Source organism: Cotesia glomerata, linkage group LG9, assembly GCF_020080835.1.
Source record: "Cotesia glomerata isolate CgM1 linkage group LG9, MPM_Cglom_v2.3, whole genome shotgun sequence".
In the NCBI taxonomy this organism is placed as follows: Eukaryota; Metazoa; Arthropoda; class Insecta; order Hymenoptera; family Braconidae; genus Cotesia; species Cotesia glomerata.
The window spans coordinates 15,314,274-15,338,111 of record NC_058166.1 but is presented as its reverse complement, the minus strand read 5'-3'; the positions used below and the strand labels follow the sequence as shown (position 1 = coordinate 15,338,111).

The 23,838-nt window shown below is 24.4% G+C and overlaps 1 protein-coding gene across 12 annotated transcripts in view; it reads left to right on the top strand.

Moving 5' to 3' along the window:
* The window catches only part of LOC123272160 (syntaxin-binding protein 5), a 75,998-nt gene extending 61,788 nt beyond the window's left edge, over positions 1–14,210 (top strand). For 6 of the 12 annotated variants that reach the window (XM_044738849.1, XM_044738850.1, XM_044738853.1 and 3 more), the window contains 8 exons: positions 1,791–1,916; positions 2,128–2,247; positions 4,591–4,926; positions 6,205–6,313; positions 7,253–7,336; positions 10,067–10,162; positions 10,283–10,407; positions 13,213–14,210. In XM_044738849.1, coding sequence (XP_044594784.1) covers positions 1,791–1,916; positions 2,128–2,247; positions 4,591–4,926; positions 6,205–6,313; positions 7,253–7,336; positions 10,067–10,162; positions 10,283–10,407; positions 13,213–13,475 — 1,259 coding nt within the window. In that variant the 3' untranslated portion in view covers positions 13,476–14,210. Of the gene's footprint in view, positions 1–1,732; positions 1,917–2,127; positions 2,248–4,590; positions 4,927–6,204; positions 6,314–7,252; positions 7,337–10,066; positions 10,163–10,282; positions 10,408–13,212 lie in introns of all 12 variants that reach the window. The other 6 variants (XM_044738851.1, XM_044738854.1, XM_044738859.1 and 3 more) reach the window with 3 other exon arrangements.
* Positions 14,211–23,838: the final 9,628 nt, after the last annotated feature.

The window sequence follows — 23,838 nt, the reverse complement described above, 5'->3', positions numbered from 1 at the left end:
TCAAAAACGGTGCGGTCAATTGATCTGAAATTTTGGTAGTGAATTATTAATATATTTATCTTTCAATAAAAAAAATTTCATAATTTTCTGTTGAAATGCCTATCACGCTACAACTACCTTAAGATGATCCTCTCCACATTCCTTTCTCAATCCTTTCCTACCAATATCCTGTTACGTGAATGTGGAACGCTTCACGTAATAATTACCGTAACTCCTATTCTTTCCCGCTTCACAGCATTATTTATATTTGTATTTATATTAATAGTTTATGTATCGCATAAACATTGGAATTAAAGCATAGCCATCTACCGATAATACTTACCAAACCTTTATTAAAAAAAAAAGATTTAAAACGATTCAACCCATGTAAAATGTATATCTATATATTTTTCAAGTTGAATCTTTTTTAATCGCTTTGAGCCATTTCGAATCTTTTCAAATCTCTTTTTTTAATCAGGGAAGAAATATTTACCACTTGTGTCACTTGGGCACAAAAATTTTTTTAGTAATATTTTGTATGAATTTAAATTAACAATTATTTATTTTTGATTTCTTGTCAAATAAAATTTACCAAAAAGTCAACAGTTTTTTATGTGGAGCTCGGGTAGTACCTGTTATTAAATATTATTTGGTAGAAATAAATATTTATTTCCATGTAATAAGGCTTTTTTCATATAAAGAAATCAGTTAACTATAACATTGACTTGTCTTCAATTTTAGTATCGTTTACTAAATATTGACGCTTACATCTACTAGTTTTTTATTGTAGAAAGAGAATTACAGTATCTCAAACTCTGTACATTTTCCTTTATATTAAATAAATAAAATTAAAAATCAAGAAATCATTTATTAAACTGTAACAAATAATATTGATGGGTAAAAAATATTTGTTTTTCCCAAATAAATGATTACTAAATCAGTTTAGTACTCCGTACTAAATCCTTCTATCAGTGTGTTATTTATTTTTTTCTTTTCTTATAAAAATTCATCAATTTGATTTAAAGTACTATTTTAAATTTTGACGTAATGGAGTAACTATCAACATCGAAGTTTTTAAAAATTCTATCAAAAAATACCGTCTAAGCGCAGATAATCTTTTGCGATTGTCTACTTAGATACACATTTTTTTAAATGTAAGGCGTACGACATCTAAGCGGGGAAATTTCTAATGAAGAAATAAAAATAGATTTTCTATCTTTCAAACAATTTGATTAAAAATTTTTCTATTTTATTAATTTTAAGATTATACAACAAATATATTTTTATCTATTTTCTTCTTAGATAAAAAAAAAAAAAGAAAAAAAAACAACCGTGGATATCGAAAATCCAAAAAATTCTAGCAAAATAAAAAGTTAATTATTTTATCGCATGTGCATGCTGAATCGCGTGAAGACTACATGCCTTAAATGTTTTCCAAAGAAGAAACGAATTACTACATAACTATATTTAATAATTTGATAATTATAATCACAATTAATTGTCTCGCAGTGCAAACTTCTAAGTCATTTTTTTTAATATCAATAGAATAAGACTAGACACATTATTATTGTTGTTATGACTGTGCTATTACACAAAATAATTATTTCAAACAAAAAAAAATTTTTTTCACAATATTATTTATTTCTCTCACCAATTAAAAATAAATTTTCAGTTTATTTGTGCTATGAACGAGTTATTATTTTTTTTTATTTTTTATTTTTTTTCTTTTGCACGTATTTTTGTATAATCGTAGACTGAAAAATCGGCATCAGGACTGAATAAAATATACGAATTTATTTTTCGGAATGCTGGCCGTGCAGATAAATATGACAGTACATTCCAACGTTCAAGAAGTTCAAGCATGTCATCACTTGAAAATATTTCAACAGAAACCATCAGCTGCCTTACATTTGCCGATTGTTACACAAAAAAAACCGGTAATTTTTACTTTTTAATTTTTTCTACTTTCTAGTACTTACCTAAGCGGTACAAAAATTTTTTTGGTGATGTTTTGTATAATTTAAGTTGACAATTATAAATTTCTGACTTCTTGTTAAATAAAATTTCCTAAAAAGTCAATATTTTATTTTGTGACGCTTGGGTACTTAATATTCACTTTACTAATTGGATTAAAAATGTTTGTTTTAGATGTTACTGTTTTACCAACATTATGGATTGGTACTTCATCGGGTTCGATACAAACTGTGGTATTCAATTTACCAATACCTGAAGAACGTCAAACACAGCCTGTGATTATTTCTACATCTAGTACGTAAAAAAAAAATTTTTACTAATAAATTATAGCAAGAAAAATTTATTTTAAAAATTCCATCTTTAGAAATTCTAAAAAATTATCAATGCAAGTTTTTAAAATAGTTTTTTAGACTGTTACGTGTGAGCTTACACCTGGTTATTTATCTGTAACGTAAACAGACCTCCGGACTAGCTCAGCGTCTCACTGAAAAATACTTAGATGTTGATAAAGGGGTGGGTCGCTCAGTGAATCAAGAATCCGAACAAAAACAGTTTCACTGTAAAAAAATCACGCCAAGTCCACGTTCATAAGACTATTAAGAAAAAAAAAATTTTTTTTTTCTTTACAAAAAGATATAAAATAGAAAAATTAAAAAATCCAAGTAACCGATATGATTGTATATGATTTTCGGAAATTAAAAAAAATTTTGTTGTAAATTTATAAATTAAAAAAAAAATTTTGGAACGTATTTAGTGTGCGTGGTTGCAAACTATTTTACTTTTAATGAAATTCGTAAAATCTATTTACTAGGACTTTAAAAAAATTGAAATACACAATGACGCACACCAAGTACGTTCCAAAATTTTTTTCTTAATTTTTAAATTTACAACAAAATTTTTTTTAATTTCCGAAAATCATATACAATCATATCGGTTACTTGGATTTTTAATTTTTCTATTTTATATCTTTTGTAAAGAAAAAAATTTTTTTTCTTAATAGTCTTATGAACGTGGACTTGGCGCGATTTTTTTACAGTGAAACTGTTTTTGTTCGGATTTCAGTATTTTTTGTAATTATAATAAAAATTTGCAATTGGTACTAACTTAAATCTCAAGTTGGCTGCATTTTTTATAGCAAACTATCCCCTTGAAGCTACAGTTTATGTAAAAATAATTGCAGCGCACCCTGGCGGGTGTAGATGCAAGCTGTGAAATGTATTTTTTTAACTGTAGCTTCCCATCTATTGGAGGATTACCATGCATTCTCGAATTACTTAGTCTGTGGCATGTCACTTTTTACATCGAAAAAAAGTCAGGATCGAAATTTTTGAGCTTGCTATAGTTTGTGCTGATAAAATTTAATAATTTCAAGTAAATTAATGGTTATAATTGAATATAATTAATTGATATCAGTAAAATAAAGTATGAATTACTGTTATAATATAAAATTTAGGAACAAGAAGTACCGTCGAATTAAATAAAATTTTGCAACCTCGAAATACCGTTCTGCTTACAGTAAACACACTCGGTAATCTGGCGCTCCGTTTACAACGGATTTGAACGGAACTTGGCGCCAGATTCTACCGAATCTGTGGACCGTTCTGCTTACAGTAAACACACTCGGTAGTCTGGCGCTGCGTTTACAACGGATTTGAACGGAACTTGGCGCCAGATTCTACCGAATCTGTGGATACTCGTGAATTACGGTACTTATTGTTTATTGGACGTCTCCAAAGCATGGGAGTTACCCGAAATGGCCCTGAGAGTCTCTTTTACAATCTAATTCTCTATGAAAGCGATTCTAAACTGATACAATATTATTTAATAAATGCAATACTAATGATTCTATAACAGAGAGAGAGATGGAACAGCAACGAGATAGAGAGTCTTAGAGGACAATTAATTTCGATGCTCATTATCTCGGACTCGACATAGATTCGGACAGACTAAGTGACTGACTGATTACAAGTGGCCGCGCATCTCGGAGATTCCAAGTTTATAAAACCTCGGTCGCGGATGCCGCCAAACACTTGTATCACTGCGCGGAACTTGTATTATTCCGCCTTTAGGAACTAGGTGGTTATTGTCAAGTTCCCTAGTCAGCAGAAAATATTATCAAGGCGCCGAAAGCGGTTCCCTGTGCTAGAGTACCTGTTCGCTCGGTTCCCATGAGAAAGCGTCTCCTCAGCACCACGTGCAAGTAGCGATTCTCGGTAACCAGAGTCAGGCTAGAAATACAACGGAAATTCGGTGTCCAATTCAGGTGGGCAAGTTGGCCCATCGATTTATAGAAATATATATGATTTATCTCAATATTGACGGGAGGGTAAGCCCACCTGTCACATAGACCTAGTTTATTGTTGGAGAAAAATCAAAAAATTGTTAAGTGTCTGCCAATTTCAATATCATATTTATAGATGACATTAAAAAAATAGGCAGACACTTGATAATTTTTTTTATTGAATAATAAACTGGGCCCAGAAAAATATATTAATAAAAAATTGCACTTATAATTATTTAAAACTTCTAAAGATAAAATTTTTTAAATAAATTTTTCTTACTATCTCTCAATTTCAACATCATATTTATGGTTACAATTCTTATCATAAATTTTAATTATTTGTGTGTTTTATTTAGATGCATTTACGTTCAAACTAAAAGGTTGTATTTTAACAATTTCATTTTTGGATTGTAATGGTGCATTAATACCATACTCCTACGAGTCATGGAAAGATGAAACTACTGACGGTAAAGAACGTAGTCGCGGTTCTAGAACGAATAGCCGTATGTCACCATTGTTAAATGCACAAACGTCAAACACGACGGGAGAAGGTTGTGATGATCGTCAATTTGTTATTTTGGTATCTGAGAAACAAGCTAGAGTTGTTGCATTGCCATCGCAAAATTGTGTTTACAGGCAACAATTGAGCGAAACTCATGCTGTTATTAAAGCTGAAATTACATCTATTAAAGGTAATTTATTTTACTTATAGATTGTTAAAAATATATATATATATATATATATATATATATATATAATATTATTCGTCAATTTAATATTAACTAGAAAATCGAGCGCGCTTTTGCCAACATGTTTATTATCGATAATTTAATTTATCAATATTTTTACAAATTTTATTCATTAATATTAAACCGTTGCCAAAGTGGTTACCATAGCAACGAAAAGCGACAACAATGAAAACGTCACATCAACTTTTTAATAAAAGATTTTATATACATGATATTTTTCATATTTGTGAAAAATATAAAATATATGAAAAAAATCGTTTAAGTACTCAAATGAAAGGTCTCGATGCGCTTAACTTCTGGATGAGCTTATATCTTAAAAAATGTCAATAGCTAAGAAATGACGTATTTTGTCTACCAATGATATTTTCAACGATATAAGCTCATCCTGAAGTTACATTCATCGAGACCTTTCATTTGAATACCCACATCAATTTTTCATATATTTATATATAATATATATGTATATATGAAAAATATATCAAAAATTCATGTGGGTACTCAAATGAAAGCTCTTGATGAGTGTCACATCGGTATGAGCTTATATCTTTAAAAATATCGATAATTAAGAAATGACGTTGTATTTTGTACACTGATGATATTTTTAACGATATAAGCTCATCCTGAAGTTACATTCATCGAGACCTTTCATTTGAATACCCACATCAATTTTTCATATATTTATATATAATATATATGTATATATGAAAAATATATCAAAAATGCATGTGGGTACTCAAATGAAAGCTCTTGATGAGTGTCACATCGGTATGAGCTTATATCTTTAAAAATATCGATAATTAAGAAATGACGTTGTATTTTGTACACTGATGATATTTTTAACGATATAAGCTCATCCTGAAGTTACACTCATCGAGACCTTTCATTTGAATACCCACACGATTTTTTTCATATATTTTATATATTTCACAAATATGAGAAATATCATATATATAAAATATATGAAATAAATCGTGTAAGTACTCAAATGAAAGGTCTCAATGAGCTTAACATCAGGATGAGCTTATGTCTTAAAAAATGTCAATAATAAAGAAATGACGTTGTGGTCTATTCGTTACAGAATTTTTAAAATGATTAAATATATGCTAAATTAATTTTCATAATATTATTAGCATAACACTTTTAAAATTTGATTCGAACTTCTTCACTCTTCTTACTTTTGGAAACTGTAACGCATTGTTTAACCTTATTACATTGTTTCAGATAATGTTTGTCTTGTTTGCTACGCCTCTAGCGGCCATATTTCAATTTACAGTCTACCAAGCTTAAGGCCTCTCATAGATGTTGATTTTCTACCATTGCAAGATCTCAGGTAAAAGAAGACAAACAATCTTATAAACAAACAAATTACTTTATTAATAGTTCAATTTATGACAAAATAATGATTAATTTTTTAATACAAAAAACAAAATATTTTAGTAACATTAATAAGGCGAAAATTACTGAGTTTTTAAATTTATTAATAGCATGAAAGCCAAATAATAACGATAAATTTATTTCTTATTATTAATTATTATTATCACAGTTATATGCACACTTTTAATAATTAAAATGCTATTGCAGGCATGAATTTTTCAATATAAATAGATATATTTTCAAAATAATATTATAAAAGCACTACTTTTATGCACACTCAATGCTTTAGTTTAAAAAAATTTTGATTAAATATTAAACAAAATATTTGAAGAGTTTTTTTAACAAAATTCATGACACTTTTAAATTTGAGAAAACAAAATATTTATAAATTAAAGAAGAAATAATTTTATTAAATATAATTAGTAAAATGAAATTAATTCATAAAAATAAATTTCTGTTCATATTTTTTGGTTGAAAAAAAAAGCTACAACTCTTCAATTATTAAAAATAAAAAAATACAATTAACCATAATTAAATTATAATTATTAGCTTTAAAAAAAAATCATGAGTCATTCACAAAATTTCATGAGCATTTACCAGAGTTTCATATAAAATTAACTTGAAAACTTTTATTAAAAAGTATCATTTTTTGCATAAAAAAAATATTTTATTCTCGCCACGATTTAATATTATTGAGTACAGTTTGTCAATTTTTATCACGATTAAAAATTAAAATGAATTTTTACTAAACACTGGTTATTTTTAGTACAAAGATAATTAAAAAAAAAATTATCGACATTTATAAGTTAATTATTTATACGATAAATGCAATTTTAAGTTAAAATACTCAAAATAGTTTTTAGTTTTATTTATTTTACTTTGTGCTTTCTAACAGTTTTCAGACAACAAAACACGGCATTGTAGACCCTATGTTGTCCATATGGGGTCATCAACTCTTTGTTAATGGCGATACAGATCAGTAAGTTCAAGTTACCCGATTTCAGAATCCCTAGCCAAAAAGTTTTTTTTATTTTAAGTAACAAAGCAAACAAAGTATTGTTTTCCACTAAACAAACCAATCTATGTTATTTTATTTATTATATCTTCACTTTTGTACCTCTATTGTTTCCAATCAATAATCAAATCTGAAGCAACCAATTACGTAATCTGGTAATGAATAATCTTCGTTATTTACATTGTTTGTATTGTATACCAATCCAATTACTGTAAACTACGCTTACGCTTTAGTAATTAATGGAAACTATAATTACCCCGCTGAAATATTTCATGGATAAAAATCAACTATTAATCTGTAATTTTCACTTAAAAATTCATTTTCCATTCATTTAATATTTTCTTTTATTGCTCTCAATCATCATCTCAATCTAAAAAAGCTAATTATAAAATCCTTTATTAGTAAATAAACTTCTAGATCCACATTGTTTGTATTGTACACATTCAATTCGAAATTCATATTTTATAATAACATATTTCACATTTAAAATAAAATTTTCAATATTTTTTAAAATTTATTTTTATTATTTTGTGAGATATGTTATTTTTAAATAAGATGATCGATTTATTAATCTAAAGTATTGTCTTTGCACGATTTTAATCAAATTTTGGTAAATCTTTACAGATGGGGTCAACCATTTTAATTTTTTTGAACAAAATTTCTATTTGATTTTATTGCACGCCTCATAAGCGAAGCGTTGAGGTTGTGCTCTACTCTCGACATTTCAAAAAAAGCAGTTTTCTCGGAGCTGAAATTGATTTTTTGTTATTTATATCGCACTTACAGGTTAATATGAGTACACTTATATCAAGTCAAATAATTTTTCAGGCTCATAAAATATATTTCAATAACAATTTTTTTGTTTAACATAGTAAATAATATCATTAAACATAATCTTTTCTGGACGTCCGTGTATGGATGGCTGTATGTGGCAGGGAAATTGGTCGAAAAAATTATCGTACCGGAATAATTTTTTTTTTTATTATCTAAAGTAACACACGACGGATTTTCTTAGTTAATATAAGCGTTCAACTCACTGTCGTTAAATTATTATTTATAAAAAACTAATATATGACTGTGGATTTTTTTGTATATCTATCTATACATTTTATTATAGTATTTTTTTTTCCTCACCTTAGAGTTATGGCGCCACTAAACCATAGCAGAGTTTTCTGTTTTTTATTATTTTGCTTTTTATCTTTTATTTTAATCAATTTTATTGTGAAAAATGAGATTATGAGGCGTGCACTTTTGGATTTTCCAAACTATTTATATATATTTTTTTTTGAAAAATACATAATTAAAAGTAATTAAAAATTTTTAAAAATTAAATAAAAATAATTTTAAAAAAAAGTTGATTATAATTTTAACAAATTTTACAAATTTTTAAAAAAATTTATAAATTTTTTAGAAAATTGTGATATTTAACTTTTTTTTTAAATTGTTCGTTTTATTATGTACTTTTCAAAAAAAAAAAAAAAAAATATATATATCAAAAACATCGAAAAAAATAAAATAAAAATTTTTATTTGATTTTATTGATATTTTTTTTTTTTTTGGAAATAGATAAAAAAAGTAAACAATTTAAAAAAAAAGTTGATTATCAGAATTTCAACAATTTTACGAATTTTCAAAAAAATTTATAAATTTTTTAGAAAATTGTGATATTTAACTTTTTTTTTAAATTGTTCGTTTTATTATGTACTTTTCAAAAAAAATATATATCAAAAACATCGAAAAAAATAAAATAAAAATTTTTATTTGATTTTATTGATATTTTTTTTTTTTTTGGAAATAGATAAAAAAAATAAACAATTTAAAAAAAAAGTTGATTATCAGAATTTCAACAAATTTTACGAATTTTCAAAAAAATTTATAAATTTTTTAGAAAATTGTGATATTTAACTTTTTTTTTAAATTGTTCGTTTTATTATGTACTTTTCAAAAAAAAAAAAAAAAATATATATATCAAAAACATCGAAAAAAATAAAATAGAAATTTTTATTTGATTTTATTGATATTTTTTTTTTTTTGAAAATAGATAAAAAAAAATAAACAATTAAAAAAAAAAAAAGTTGACTGTCACAATTTTAACAAATTTATAAATTTTTTAGAAAATTATAATATTTAACTTTTTTTTTTAAATTGTTCATTTTTTTATGTACTTTCAAAAAAAATATCAAAAAAAGATAAAATAGAAATTTTATCCAAAATGAAGAGCCAAAATTTTTTCCAACTTTTGAAGGCAAAAAAGCAGAATCCAAAAAAAAATTGAAAATGTTAATTTTTGGCCTAGATATGGCCAAAATTTGTTTGACCCCACTTATAAATAATTACCGAAATTTTTACTTTTTAATGGAATAAAAATTTCTCTTGATGAAGTTTAACCCCAATAATTAAAAATCTATATTTAATTAATTTAAACAAAGCAAAATTACAATAATATTGTGTAAAAAACAGAGAATTAATTCTAACGCTTGATAGAACTGCAACTTAGATGCATGCACAATATAAAATTTCTAATAAAATAAATTTATAGCTTAGCACTAAGTACCAATATAACCAAACATTAAATTACTGTATTGTTCGAATTTGGTAGGTGTTAAATGTTAACCCGTTCTTTACTCGATAACTGATTTGTAAATTAATTGTTAACATAAATCTTAATTTAATAAAATATTATTTTAATTTCAGAATCTCGAAGACTATTTGTTTTAGCAATAGAGGTCATGGATTGTATTTGTCATCACCAACGGAGATACAGAAGTTCAGTGTATCTAGTGAGTTCTGGTAAGAATATAATCCATTTACTTGATGAACTACATATTTGCGAGTAATAATAACAAAGCTTAATTTATTTAAGTTGTAGTAAATTAATAGAGTAATAATTATTAAATTTTCCATTTTAAGCTCCGAATTGACTGAAATGATGGGAGATTTATTCGTAACAGTAGATATGCCTGAACCGCCTAAAGAAAGCTTCTTTAAAGGTCTTTTTGGTGGTGGCGCACGTAGTATAGATCGTGAAGAGTTATGTAAGTATGCAGAAAAAAATATCTAATAATTTTTTGTTGATTGCTTAAGTAATATTACTTAATATGATGATAAGAAAAATTTTATCAGTCAATGTAATTAATTTATGAACAACAGACAAAAAAAAATGAAAACTTTTGCACTGTACTATTAAATGTTCAAACAAATAAAATGTATTTAAAGGTCCACGAACCTTTTTGCAAACAATGAAAACTTTCAGTAGCAAATGTGGCGGAAAGAAGTACGTACACTGCGGAGGAAAGTAGGTCATTTAATCCGTGTTTACTATTCTTGCCTTCAAGCAAAGTAAAAAATTTCCGAATTTTATTGTTTGCACAAAAACTTGGAAATAAATATTGAACTTTAGTTAGTTCAAAAGTTAATATTGAAAATTTGGACATCCTATGATTGCTTTTTATAATAAAAGTTATTTATTTTTTAATTTAGGTAATTAATTATTTATTGAAAAAATAATTGCTGATTGTCTTGTTTAGAATTCATAGCGAATAATTGGAATTGTTATTTTTGTATCCTCAATAATCTATATTATTAAGAGAATAAGAAAAATTTTGTATCTATGATAGTCATATGATAAAATCGGTTTTTTAGTGAAATTTAGTGTCATTGCAAAGGTCTTCATTTGAATTTGTACCTTTTCAAGGTTTCATATAATTTTCACCGATAGTCAATTTATTATAATAAGTATTTAGGCTGCATTCGGAAGTGCTCTATCTCTAGATACATAATTAAGAAATTACCTTGTATCTTGTGAACTATTGACATTTTTAAAGATATAAGCTCATCCCGATGTTACACTCATCGAGACCTTTCATTTGAGTACCCACATCAATTTTTCATATATTTATATATATTATGTATATATATATATATATATATATATATATATATATATAGCTGCAGCTATGCATATATATATATATATATATATATATATATATATATATATATATATATATTAGGGTGTGCCAAAATATAACTCCCGTGGAGAACCTTTTCAAATTGGAATTTCGAGTTCCGCTTTTGACAGGGGCTGTGTTTGAGCATTTCCTAAGATATTTTAGAGGGAGACGATGTATTTGATTTTCATAGAATTTTTTAACAGAAGGTTAGTTTGGGCGTTTCCGGTGAAAATTCAAAATTTGGCCGGAAGTGCCCAAACTAAGCTTCTGTTAAAAAATTCTATGAAAATCAAATACATCGGCTCCCCCCAAAATATCTTAGGAAATGCCCAAACACAGCCCCTGTCAAAAGCGGAACTCAAAATCTAATTTAAAAGGTTCTCCACGGAGTTACATTTTGGCACACCCCTAATATATATATATATATATATATATATATATATATATATATATATATATATATGAAAAATTGATGTGAATACTCAAATGAAAGGTCTCGATGAGTGTAATGTCGGGGTGAGTTTATATCTTTAAAAGTGTCAATAGTTCTCAAGATACAAGGTTATTTCTTAATTATTGAGATTTTCAAAGATATAAGCTCATTCCAATATTACACTCATCAAGAGCTTTCATTTGAACACCCACATGCATATTTTATATATTTATCATATATACATATACATAATATATATAAATATATGAAAAATTGATGTGGGTACTCAAATGAAAGGTCTTGATGAGTGGAACATCAGGATGAGCTTATATCTTTAAAAATGTCAATATTTTACAAGGTATTTGTTAAATTGCACTGAACTTTCTTAACTATTGACATTTTTAAAGATATAAGCTCATCCTGATGTTACACTCATCAAGAGCTTTCATTTGAGTACCCACATGCATTTTTATATATTTTTCATATATTCATATATATAAATATATAAAATATATGAAAAAATTGATGTGGGTACTTAAATGAAAGGTCCTTATGAGTGTAACATCAAGATGAGCTTATATCTTTAAAAACATCAATATTTAAAAAAGTACAGTGCAATTTAACAAAAGTCACTATTTAATAAAGCAAAATTGTGTTTATTTATAGTTATTGCTAGTCTATATAATTAATAAAGAAAATTTTGTTCGGCGTATTTATATAATAAAATTAGTTTTTTAAATTAAATTTACTAGTATTGGAAAGGTTTTGACCTGAATTAGTGCATTTTCAATGTTTCATATGCTTTTCAGTAATAATAATTAATTTATTATAATAAATTTTTTAAGTAGTTCTAAATAGATTCGAATTTTGCGTTAAACGTCCTATATTTATTTATTCACTTTGTCTTGTACATGTCAATGCGGTCATTTGTCAAAAATTAATGTATATTATTAAGAGACTAAGAAAAATTTTGTAACGGGTATATCTTTATCGTAAATTGGGTTTGATATTTATTCAGCGATAGTCATTTATGATTCAAATAATTGAGAGAGTAAGGAAAACTTTGTGACGAGCATATTATTATTTTTAAATGAATTTTTATAGTTAAATTCGGTATCATTAAAAAAATCTTGAAAAGAATTAGTGCTTTTTAGTTTTATATATTTTTTAGTAGTCAATTTTTTATCAAGTTTTTGGAGCAGTTTTGAATAGTTCTTTTGAATAGTTCAATTTATAATTGATCCTGTGATAGCACTATCATTTTCAAATTTTATTTAAAAAGTACCCAGAGTGTGTATGGTGTGATTATAAACATCAAAAAAATTATTAAGCCAAAGTTTTCTTATTTATAATCCGTAAATCTCAACAGTCACATAGTGACTGTAAGTTGCTAGTTGTTAAACATAGCTTAAACATTAATTTAGTTACTAAAAATAAAAAATTTTTAATTATAGTTGGTGAATCCAGTGGACGTGCATCACGTACAATAGCTAAGCATATACCAGGACCTAATGCAAGTACTGAAGCAATGCGTGAACGAGTTTCAACGGCAACAGGTGAAGTTGCGATGGCACATCAAATGGTGATGGAACGTGGCGATAAGTTATCACAGTTAGAAGAAAGAACAGCACGGATGATGAATGAATCAGAAAATTTTGCTTCTTCAGCTCATGGGCTTATGCTCAAATACAAAGACAAAAAATGGTATCAACTATGAGTCTCGAACATTATTATTGTTATTAACTTTTAAGCAAATAAATTATTAAAACTAGTGATTTAATGATTTAATTGATCAGAAAAAAAATTTTTGGAATGAAAAATAATATAATTCAATGACAATTTATTACGCACACGAAATATCAAACAAAACCGAAGTAAGGAATAATTGCATAAAAATATATTTAGAAAAAAAAAAAAAAAAAAACAGGAAATAGTAGATGATAAAAAATGTACTCAAATTAATATTATTAAACTAAAAATTGATATATTAATACACATATACATATATCGGTATATGTATATAAAAATACTTATACACACATATGTATATAGGTATAGCTCTTAACCGTTGTTAACCCTTATTCTTATTAAAAAAAATAAAATAAAATAAAATAACGAAAAAAATACCAAAAAAAAAAAAATTAAATAAATATATTAAAAATAAAAAAAAAAGTTGAAAGATATTTGTGAAGAGTAAAACATATGAAATAAATACTTTGTATATACATAAGTATATATGTATATATATAAGTATATATACAAAGTAGCGGTGATAAATTTTAACAAAACAAAGTTTTTAATGATACAATTTTATTAAATGAAATTACAACGGACAAAAACAAATATATAGTAATATTCAGTTCAGCTAATATAATATGTAAAGGTAATTATTCGTTAAAATAAATTATGGCTTTGCGGCATTTGAGTAAGCCGGATTTAAAAAAAATGAAAACAAAAGTAACAAACAAATTTTGTATGTTCCAAATAATATTTAATGCTGTAATTAGGAAATTTATTTATTTACTACTATTGTTGTTGTTGTTAATAATGTACTTGGGAAAAAAAGATCAGGTTTAATGGGATGAAATTATCTTCTTTAATAAGTGAATAATACAGTTATATAAACTAGCAGTACAGGGTACACTTATATATACTCATACTACTTGAATTTTTATTGTGACCACATCTAGTCAGATCTAATCACACGCATATACAATTATTAATTTAAACTGAAATTTCTTATTTGTTAGAGTTTTTTATTCTTACTCTTACCATCAATTTTCACATAAATGGAAAATACTATGTAGATATGAACAAGGTGAATTTTTTCGTAATAGATATTTTTACCGCATTTATAAAAAGTTGAAAATATTTTTAATATCTAGTGAATTTTATTTTTTTCGGATGAATGTTAAAAAAATTATTTATCATTTATGAAACTTGTAAATTAATAGTTTCATTAAAATACGATATGATTTATGAAACTTGTAATTAATAGTTTCATTTAAATACGATATCGCATTCCAGATGACATAAAGGCGTATAATAAAAATTCTATTATTTTTTCTGTCCAAAAAAATTTTTAGTTTGAAGAAAAATTTTTTTTTGCATTTCTGCCCATTACACGAAAAAATACGTCGGTTTCCAAAAAAAAAAATTTTTTTCGGGAATCAACATATTTTTGTATGAAACGTGCAGAAATGCAAAAAAAAATTTTTTTTCAAACTAAAAATTATTTTTGGACTTAAAAAAAAATAGAATTTTTATTATACGCCCTTATGGCATCTGAAACGCCATATGATTATTCATAAAAAAATACGAAAATTCTCAAAAAATGTTTTAATTTTTTAGTCAAATCGAGCTTACCAAAAGTTGCTTTGTTTAATTTTAATATACCTACATTTTTTGATATTGAAAATATGCTTAAAGTATCCATTGGTGTGTGTACCAGTACCTTACATAGTTTCCTCTATGCCTTTTTATGAAAAATATAAATTATTGTAAAAATTTAAGTATTTAACTTGAAAGTATAATATTTGATAATGTCACTTGTTAAAATTTGTCTATCATTCGAGTATTAGAATTTCATTAGACCAATTAACCATAAAGAATTTAAAAATGTTATTACTATAATAATTTTTTTTTTTTTTTTTTTTAAATAAAAATTGCTTTTTGTAAACTCAATTTTAAGTAATAAGATATAAAAAAATGGCTCTTAAAGAAAAAACACTGGCTTTTATTATTGAAAATATAGTTGTGTACAAGTTTAAAATTATGTACTTAATTCAGGGTGGCGATTGACCTGGAAAACCTGAAAAACCTAGAAATGTCAGAGAATTTGAAATTTCTGGAATAGTCAGTGAAAAGTCAGGGAGTTTTAACTTGGGTCAGGGAAATTTCTAGTTTATTTTAAAAAATAAACTACAATGCTATAGAAATAATAAATTATTTCTATAGCATTCTAAAAATCGTACTGTAGATAATGTTTAATATTAATTGATGTTATTTAATTCCTTAATTTATATTTCTTCTTTTTTGTGATCAATAATATTAAAAAAACTAAATGTATGGATAATTAATAATGAAAAAAAAGTATAACTTCTCAATGATTAATGATAATAATAATATCAATTATTGTATTTTCAAAAGTTATAAACATTTAATCGAAAGAAACTGATCTTTTTTGAATAGTTGAAAATCTGTAAAAAAGTATAACATAATTTATAGTTCCAAATTTTTACTCAATTCTGGATATTAGATATGAATTCTAGCATACAAAAATTATTTTTAAAATAATTAGCAATTATAACGAATATTTGAATAACAATTATTTTTTTGTAGGTTCTGGAATTTTATTTTTGGTCAGGGAAAAGTCATGGAAAAGTCAGGAAATTTTGAAATTAGTGTTCAGTCGTCACCCTGTTAATTTGAGTTGCTTAATTTGAATTTAATTTGAGTTGCCTAACGCATTCATAGTAAATAGAAAATTTATTGTAAAAGCTCTCTTAATACAAAAAAAGACTTATTTTCTTGCATCAGATGCAAAAACTACTATATGTTACAAAGAAAGAACGGAATTTTGGCACTTGGCTCTCAACTACAAGGCTTCATCTTAAAATTCATAATGTAATATTTAACTCTTCGGTACTCGGTTGTGATAAAGCCTGCTTCAAATGACGCACTAAAAATTAATGTACAATTATAAAATCAGTAATGTTAGTTTTTGAATATATTCAGCAATAATATAAAATATGTATTAGCCGAAAAAATGACACCCTAAAGCGAATTAAAAAAAAAAATTTTTTTTCATAGTCCGAGTACTAAAGTACTAGTCAAAATAAAATTTAAAAAAATATTGTTTATGCCGTAAAACATTATCACACAACAATAGTAGTAATTTAACATTAAAAAGTTACAGTCAATCGAGGTAACTTTGAATTTTTTAGGGTAAGACAACCATAAATAACTTTGGGACGTAAATTTGATGGTAAAATATATCTGAGTGCAATTTTAAAAAAAGACTACAATTATTAATTAGTATTAATCGACCAAAATTACTCTGATTGACTGTAAATAATTTTTTTAAATAAATATCATTGTATTTTACTTTATAATATTTTTTTTGACAATATTATAAGTAATCACAAATTATTTATAATAAAACAAATATCGTTATTGTATGAATTTTAGATTATATATTAGCAATTATAATGATAGTCATGATTATTGTTATTATTTGACATATTTATTAATGTAGATATGTATACAGTCGTATGCACACGATTTTAAACAAAAAAAAAAAAAAAAGAGAGAGAGAAAAAAGAAAAAAAATTTTAATGAAAATAGAGACAATTTTACCACATAAAAAACAAAGTCTATAAATATATGTGAAAAGATATAAAGATTGTATATGAAGTCAATATATGAAAACTTTTGTTTATTTATTTAAGAGATATACATATTTATTTTTTATCATCAATCAAAATGTTATTTTTAATTTTTGTTATTTACTATCGTTACTGTTACACTCTATCATAATTGTTAATTTAAATGCTCGTAGTTGATTCATTCGGACGTCCCTGTGCAGATAATCAACACTTTATAAAAAATGATTATTATGAGATTGCAAAAAATGGTCTAGATAAAAGTAGATTTATATTAATCTATTTATTTCATTTTAAAGATCAACTGTGGAGGTAATTAGATTTACGTTGATCAAAAAATGAAACAATGTTGATTACCTAGCTCTACTATATTGATTTTATCTTGAATGTTATCATGTATAATTAAAGATGAAACGTCGCTAAAAATTAAATAAGTATTTTATTAATACCGAAACCATTCTCCTAATATTTATTTATTTGATTATAATTATAATTATATTATTATTAATATTATAGTTGATGTAATTTTATTTATAAAAAAAATTTTTAATTAATTTGTAAGATTAGTAGTATTTAAACAAATCAGGGTAATTATTTACGAGTGGGATCAAATCTATTTTTGGCCATATCTAGGTAAAAAATTAACATTTTTTCCTATTCTGCTTATTTTTACGGCGCATTTATGATAAAAAAGTGAAAGAAAAAAATGAAGATTTCGATAGCTTTTTTGCCTTCAAAAGTTGGGAAAAATTTTGGATAAAATTTCTATTTTAAGTTTTTGATATATTCTTTTTTGAAAAATACGTAAAAAAAACGAACAATTAAAAAAAAATTATGAATTTCACAATTTTCTAAAAAATTTATAAATTTTTTTGAAAATTTGTTAAAATTGTAATAATCAATTTTTTTTTTTTTAATTGTTCATTTTTTTATGTATTTGAAAAAAAAAATATATTATTAAAATCAAATAGAAATTTCGTTCAAAAAAATTAAAATTAAAATGGTTGACCCCGCTTGTAAATATTTACCAATCTGGTAATTATTTACAAGTGGAGTCAAACCTATTTTTGGCCATATCTACGTCAAAAATTAACATTTTAAAATTTTTTTTGTTCTGCTTGTTTTTACGGCGCATTTATGATGGAAAAATGTTGTGAAAAAAAAAAAAAATATTTCGATAGCTTTTTTGCTTTCAAAAGTTGGAAAAAATTTTGGCTCTCATGTTTTTAGATAAAATTTCTATTTTATCTTTTTTTGATATTTTTTTTTTTTGAAAAGTACATAAAAAAACGAACAATTAAAAAAAAAGTTGAATATCACAATTTTCTAAAAAATTTATAAATTTTTTAGAAAATTTGTAAAAATTGTAATAATCAATTTTTTTTTAAATTGTTCATTTTTTCATGAATTAAAAAAAAAAATATATCATTAAAATCAAATAGAAATTTCGTTCAAAAAAATGAAAATTAAAATGGTTGAGACCATAAAATTTCGATAGCTTTTTTGCTTTCAAAAGTTGGAAAAATTTTTGGCATGTTTATGGATAAAATTTCTATTTTAACTTTTTTTGATGTTTTTGATATATTTTTTTCTGAAAAGTACATAAAAAAATGAACAATTAAAAAAAAAAGATGAATACAACAATTTTCAAAAAAATAAAAAATTTTTTTTTTAATTTGTTAAAATTGTAACAATCAATTTTTTTTAAATTGTTCATTTTTTTATGTATTTTTCAAAAAAAAATATATCAAAATTTAAAAAAAAAATTCGTTCAAAAAAATGAAAATTAAAATGGTAGACCCCACTTGTAGATAATTACCCGAATTAATTTGTTCATTGATGGATACTTGAATTGTTTTTTTTTATATATATTATTTATGACCATATAAGTATTTATATTTAAATAATTTAACGCTTCAATGGAGTAAATAAATTATTATGAATCAATAGTATTACAATTAACACTAAAATGGTTGTACGGAAAAAAAATTTCCAAATATAAAGAAGAAATATAATATTAAACGTATTCGGAATTATATAAGTAAATATAAAAATACAAAGATTGTGTAATAAGTAAGTACACATAATTTTTTTATATTACAATTGTTACCATTCACGTCAAGTTAATGAATATATAATAAATTTTTGAACATTCGTGAAGATTAAAAATAATAAGCGAAAAATATTAATTTATTACTTTTATTTATTTGTGATTAACGTTATTGAACATTAATAATATTATTAATGTTATTATATCAAAATAAATATCAATAGTACATAAACGTAGATAAATATCAAATATTAATAATTAATTATATTCAGGTATAATATTATATTAATATTAATTATATAAAAAATTATTGAACAACAAAAAATAATTTAGTATTTATGAATAAACTAAGAAGAGATTGTTGTTATTAAATATAAAAGATTAATACTGAATAAAAACTTCAATAGACATTGTAATGAAAGAAGTATAATTATTTTACACTGATAAAGTATCGGAAAAAGTATTGACCAAAACAAATTAAGATTTCGGTCTATAAGGATTCGCCAAGTATTTTTTAAAAAGGTTTTCATTATAATATTATTAAGCTTTATTGAATTTATTTAACTACTTTTTTGCGATAAGCTTACTTTTGTGTAAGTTATAATCACAATATAATAAAATAAAACGGAGATGAATGAAATTTTGATTATTATATCAATTATTTCATTTTGAAGACAAAATTAAGTTATTACCTATTACAGAAAAACGACACATGATTTTTCTACACTGATAGAAAGATTTCTTTGTATTTAAGAAATCATTTCTTAAACATGATTTCTTAGTATTTAAGAAATAATTTTTTAACATTTAATAAATTATTTCTTTTTAGTTAAAAAACAATTTTTAATATTAAACAATCATTTTTTGATAGTTAAGAGGCACACCTAGTAATATAACGTTGAGCAGTTAATTTATTAAATATTAATGAATTAATATTAAATATCAATATATGGGTGATTGTAAGGATGTTTTTTGCTGTCCCAGGCATTTTTTTATTAGAAAAATTGTTATTTTGTTACTAAAAAAAATTTATTACAAAAGTAAAAAAACATTTCTATTTGGAGCATTGAAAACTAAAATGAAATAAATTTTGGTTTTTTTGCTATAAATTTGTAAACCACCGAAATAACAGTCCCTTGGGCCGTCCCATTCCCAAAATTAAAACTTTAAGATTAAATTTTAAGTTATTCGTCCATAATATATAATTTGGCCCATAATGTTTATAAACTTAATTAGTTAACTAACAATCTTCTTCAATAATTAGTACCGAAAATTAATTTGTTTCATTAAATTCATTAAACCAAAGTTTGTCCCAGGCATTTTAAGAACAGTCCCCTGCCAGAAGTTCAAAGCCAAAAAAAAATCCAGAGTGTTATTTTACCTTTTGTAAGCTTTATAAGGATCTAACTAGCCTTGAGTTAATAACCAGAGGGCTGTTAGCGCTTTATCGGCATTTTATTTAGTGTCAAAGCACCGTTTGTGCTGGAAATATGTGTCTGAGCCACTTCAAAACTCAGTCCCCTGGCAACTATTTTTATTTAGAATTTATTTATAAAATTCGATCCACAAGTCTTAACATTATTCTAATTAATGTAAACATTCATTGAGAACTTGAAAAATTGAATGCATTGAAATAGTTTGCTTGATTTTTCTTAATTTGATAAAAAAAAAAAAAAACAGTCCCCTGTCATGTTATATTGCAAAAGACACACAAATATCGAAAAAACAAAAATTAAATCGGCTGTTTATTTATTATGATTAAGCTGATAGTTTTGTAGCCCTTGGTAATTTTTTTTCTAATAAAATCAAAAATAATTTGGTCGGACAATTTTTGTACAGATTTAAGACGTCCTTACAGAGAATCACCCATATAATTATTAATTATCAAAAAATTATTGTTTAATATTAAAATTGTTTATTAACAAAAAAAAAATTATTTATTAAATGTTAAGAAATCATTTCTTAAATAATAATAAATATTTTTTCAATATTGTTCGTTAAGAAATGATTTCTTAAATACAAAGAAATCTTCTTAAATACAAAGAAATCTTCTTAAATACTAAGAAATCCTTCTATCAGTGTATTATATTATAAAAAAGATCCAGTGTATTAATAAAAAAATTACAGTTTATTGTATTATAATAAAAAAAAATGCTTAAAATTAAAAAATAATATTTGCATGGTATGAAGAAATGTTTTAATGGAGAACGTTATTCATGGTAGGTTGTTGATGAGGACCATTCAATTTGAATTTTTCTTCAGAAGACATACACACTTTTTTTGTACATTTACAATTGCAATAGCGGTTACAACAATTATTATAACAATATTTTAGTCTTTCGTTTACTCAAATGAGAAATTTTGAGACAGTCTATATAAGAAAAAAAAATTAAAATTAGTTTTAGCCTACATTGTTACACAGATTGCAATTGTAAATGTACAAAAAAAGTAATTAATAAATAATAAAAAAGACATACAAACTTAACTGGTATTTTTACTAGTTAAAAATAAAAAATATTGTACGTAATTTGTAAGGAAGAAATCGTTAATCACGGATATCGTTTAAAATTGTAAAACAATAATCCTCATATCCATGAAATAAAAATATTTATTCAGTTATTAAGCAGCTTTTTTCTAATAAAATTCTCGAAAATTATAATAAAACCGTACATCTATTTACTCACTGAATAAATATGGTATAAAAAAATAAATAATAAAACATAAATCATCGCAGAGACGTTATTCCGAATGCATTGACAATAAAGTGAAATATATAATAATATACACCTAGTTAATAGATACATTAAATGTCGCTATTATTACTTATTTATTTAATTTATTTAACCGATAATTACCAATTAAAAAAAAAAACTAAAAACTACTTATAAAAAATAATAACCGCAACAACTAATTATATTAACTTTAATAACAATTGTATTTTAAAAAATTAGTTATTTAATAAATAAACATTAATGAAATGTTTATGATTGTGAAAGATTGTAAACTGTTAAATAATTCTTTAATATATATATGTACATGCATATATACTTATATATAAAAGAAATTTGATTATTGTGATTGAAGAATAAACGTTATAAATAAATAAACAGGAAATAATATTTAGGAGAATTATTACAAAGAAAATAAGAAGCTAAACAATAAAATTTCAATATATGTAGGAAAAATTGATATGAAAGATTTAATATTTATCATATACATATATGATAATATTAAAAAAGTATATGTATATATATGTTTGATTATAATAGTTACAAATATAATTAATTATCATTAAAATTATTAATATAATATTGTCAAGTGGAACAAAACTGAAAGGAGTAGTTACAAACAATAATTATAAAATAAAGATAAAAAAATGATACAAAAACTAAGACGGAAGATATGTTGATTATAAATACATATTAAGTATTAATTATATGTTATAAAAAAGTATTATTTATTATTATTAATATTTTTTTTTTTATTTTAGACGATCAGTTGGTTTTTTTTTTGTCGTAAATAAATTCGGCTTTCGCGAACCAAATTAATACATGATACTAAAATTAGATGAAAATAAAGTTAGCCGACATCTAAAAATTTTTATAATTTTTTTTTTTATTAAAAAAATGATAACAAAAAAATTTTTTAAAAATTTTTCAATTGTAAAAAAGTTCAAAAACTATAAGTGCAATTTTTTAAAAATAATTTTTAGTTCTAATTTAATAAATTAAGCAACATCAAAAGTGTCGGCTAACTTTATTATAACTAAAATTAGCCGACATTCAAAAATTTTTTTATTTTTTTTAACAATTTAATTGCAAGTAAAAGATTCTAAAAAAAATTGCACGCATAATTTTTCAAATCTTCTACATGTGAAATTTTTTCTTGTAATTTTTTGGTAATAATTTTATTAATAAAAAAAATTATAAAAATCTAGTTCTGGTTGGCTCCAGACATTGAAACTAGCATTTTTAATGCAACTTAGATGAAAAATATAATGTATGACGCTGAATGAAACACGATTTCAGACCGAGTGATGCCAGCCCTCGCTTCGCTCGGGCAGGCAACCACTCTGGTCTGAAATCGTTTTGTTTCATCCCTAGTTACGCAATATACTATTAGATGTCGGTTAATTTAAGGTAGTACCCTCGCCAAAGTCGTTTTCCTAGGATTTTTTTTAAATTTTGGCAGATTAATGTTCATATAATTCTGCGTCGATTGGCGCAATTTGAGAATTTTTGACCATCTAGTTTCCGAGATATTTAATTTCAAAGTTTGAGTTTTGAACGCTCTTATACATTACGGTATACGCCCTCACGGTTTTGGAAATGCCGTAAAGATTCGGTATTTATACGATATAAATGCTGTATTTTTACCGTAATACTTCAGTTATTTTAGCCAGTTTTTTTGTCGAATTATTATGAAAAAATTACGAAATAAATTCAGAATATTTATGGCAATACAATAGAAAACTTACGGTATATTTACAGCATTTAAACCGTAAATATACCGCATATTTACTGTATATCTGCGGCATTATTGCAGCAAAAAACCGGAAAAGAAGATCCCTACTTTCTATTACCGGCAAAATACCAAAAATATGCTGCTTTACTACTATTATTCAATAGCTTGAAATTTTTTTTTAT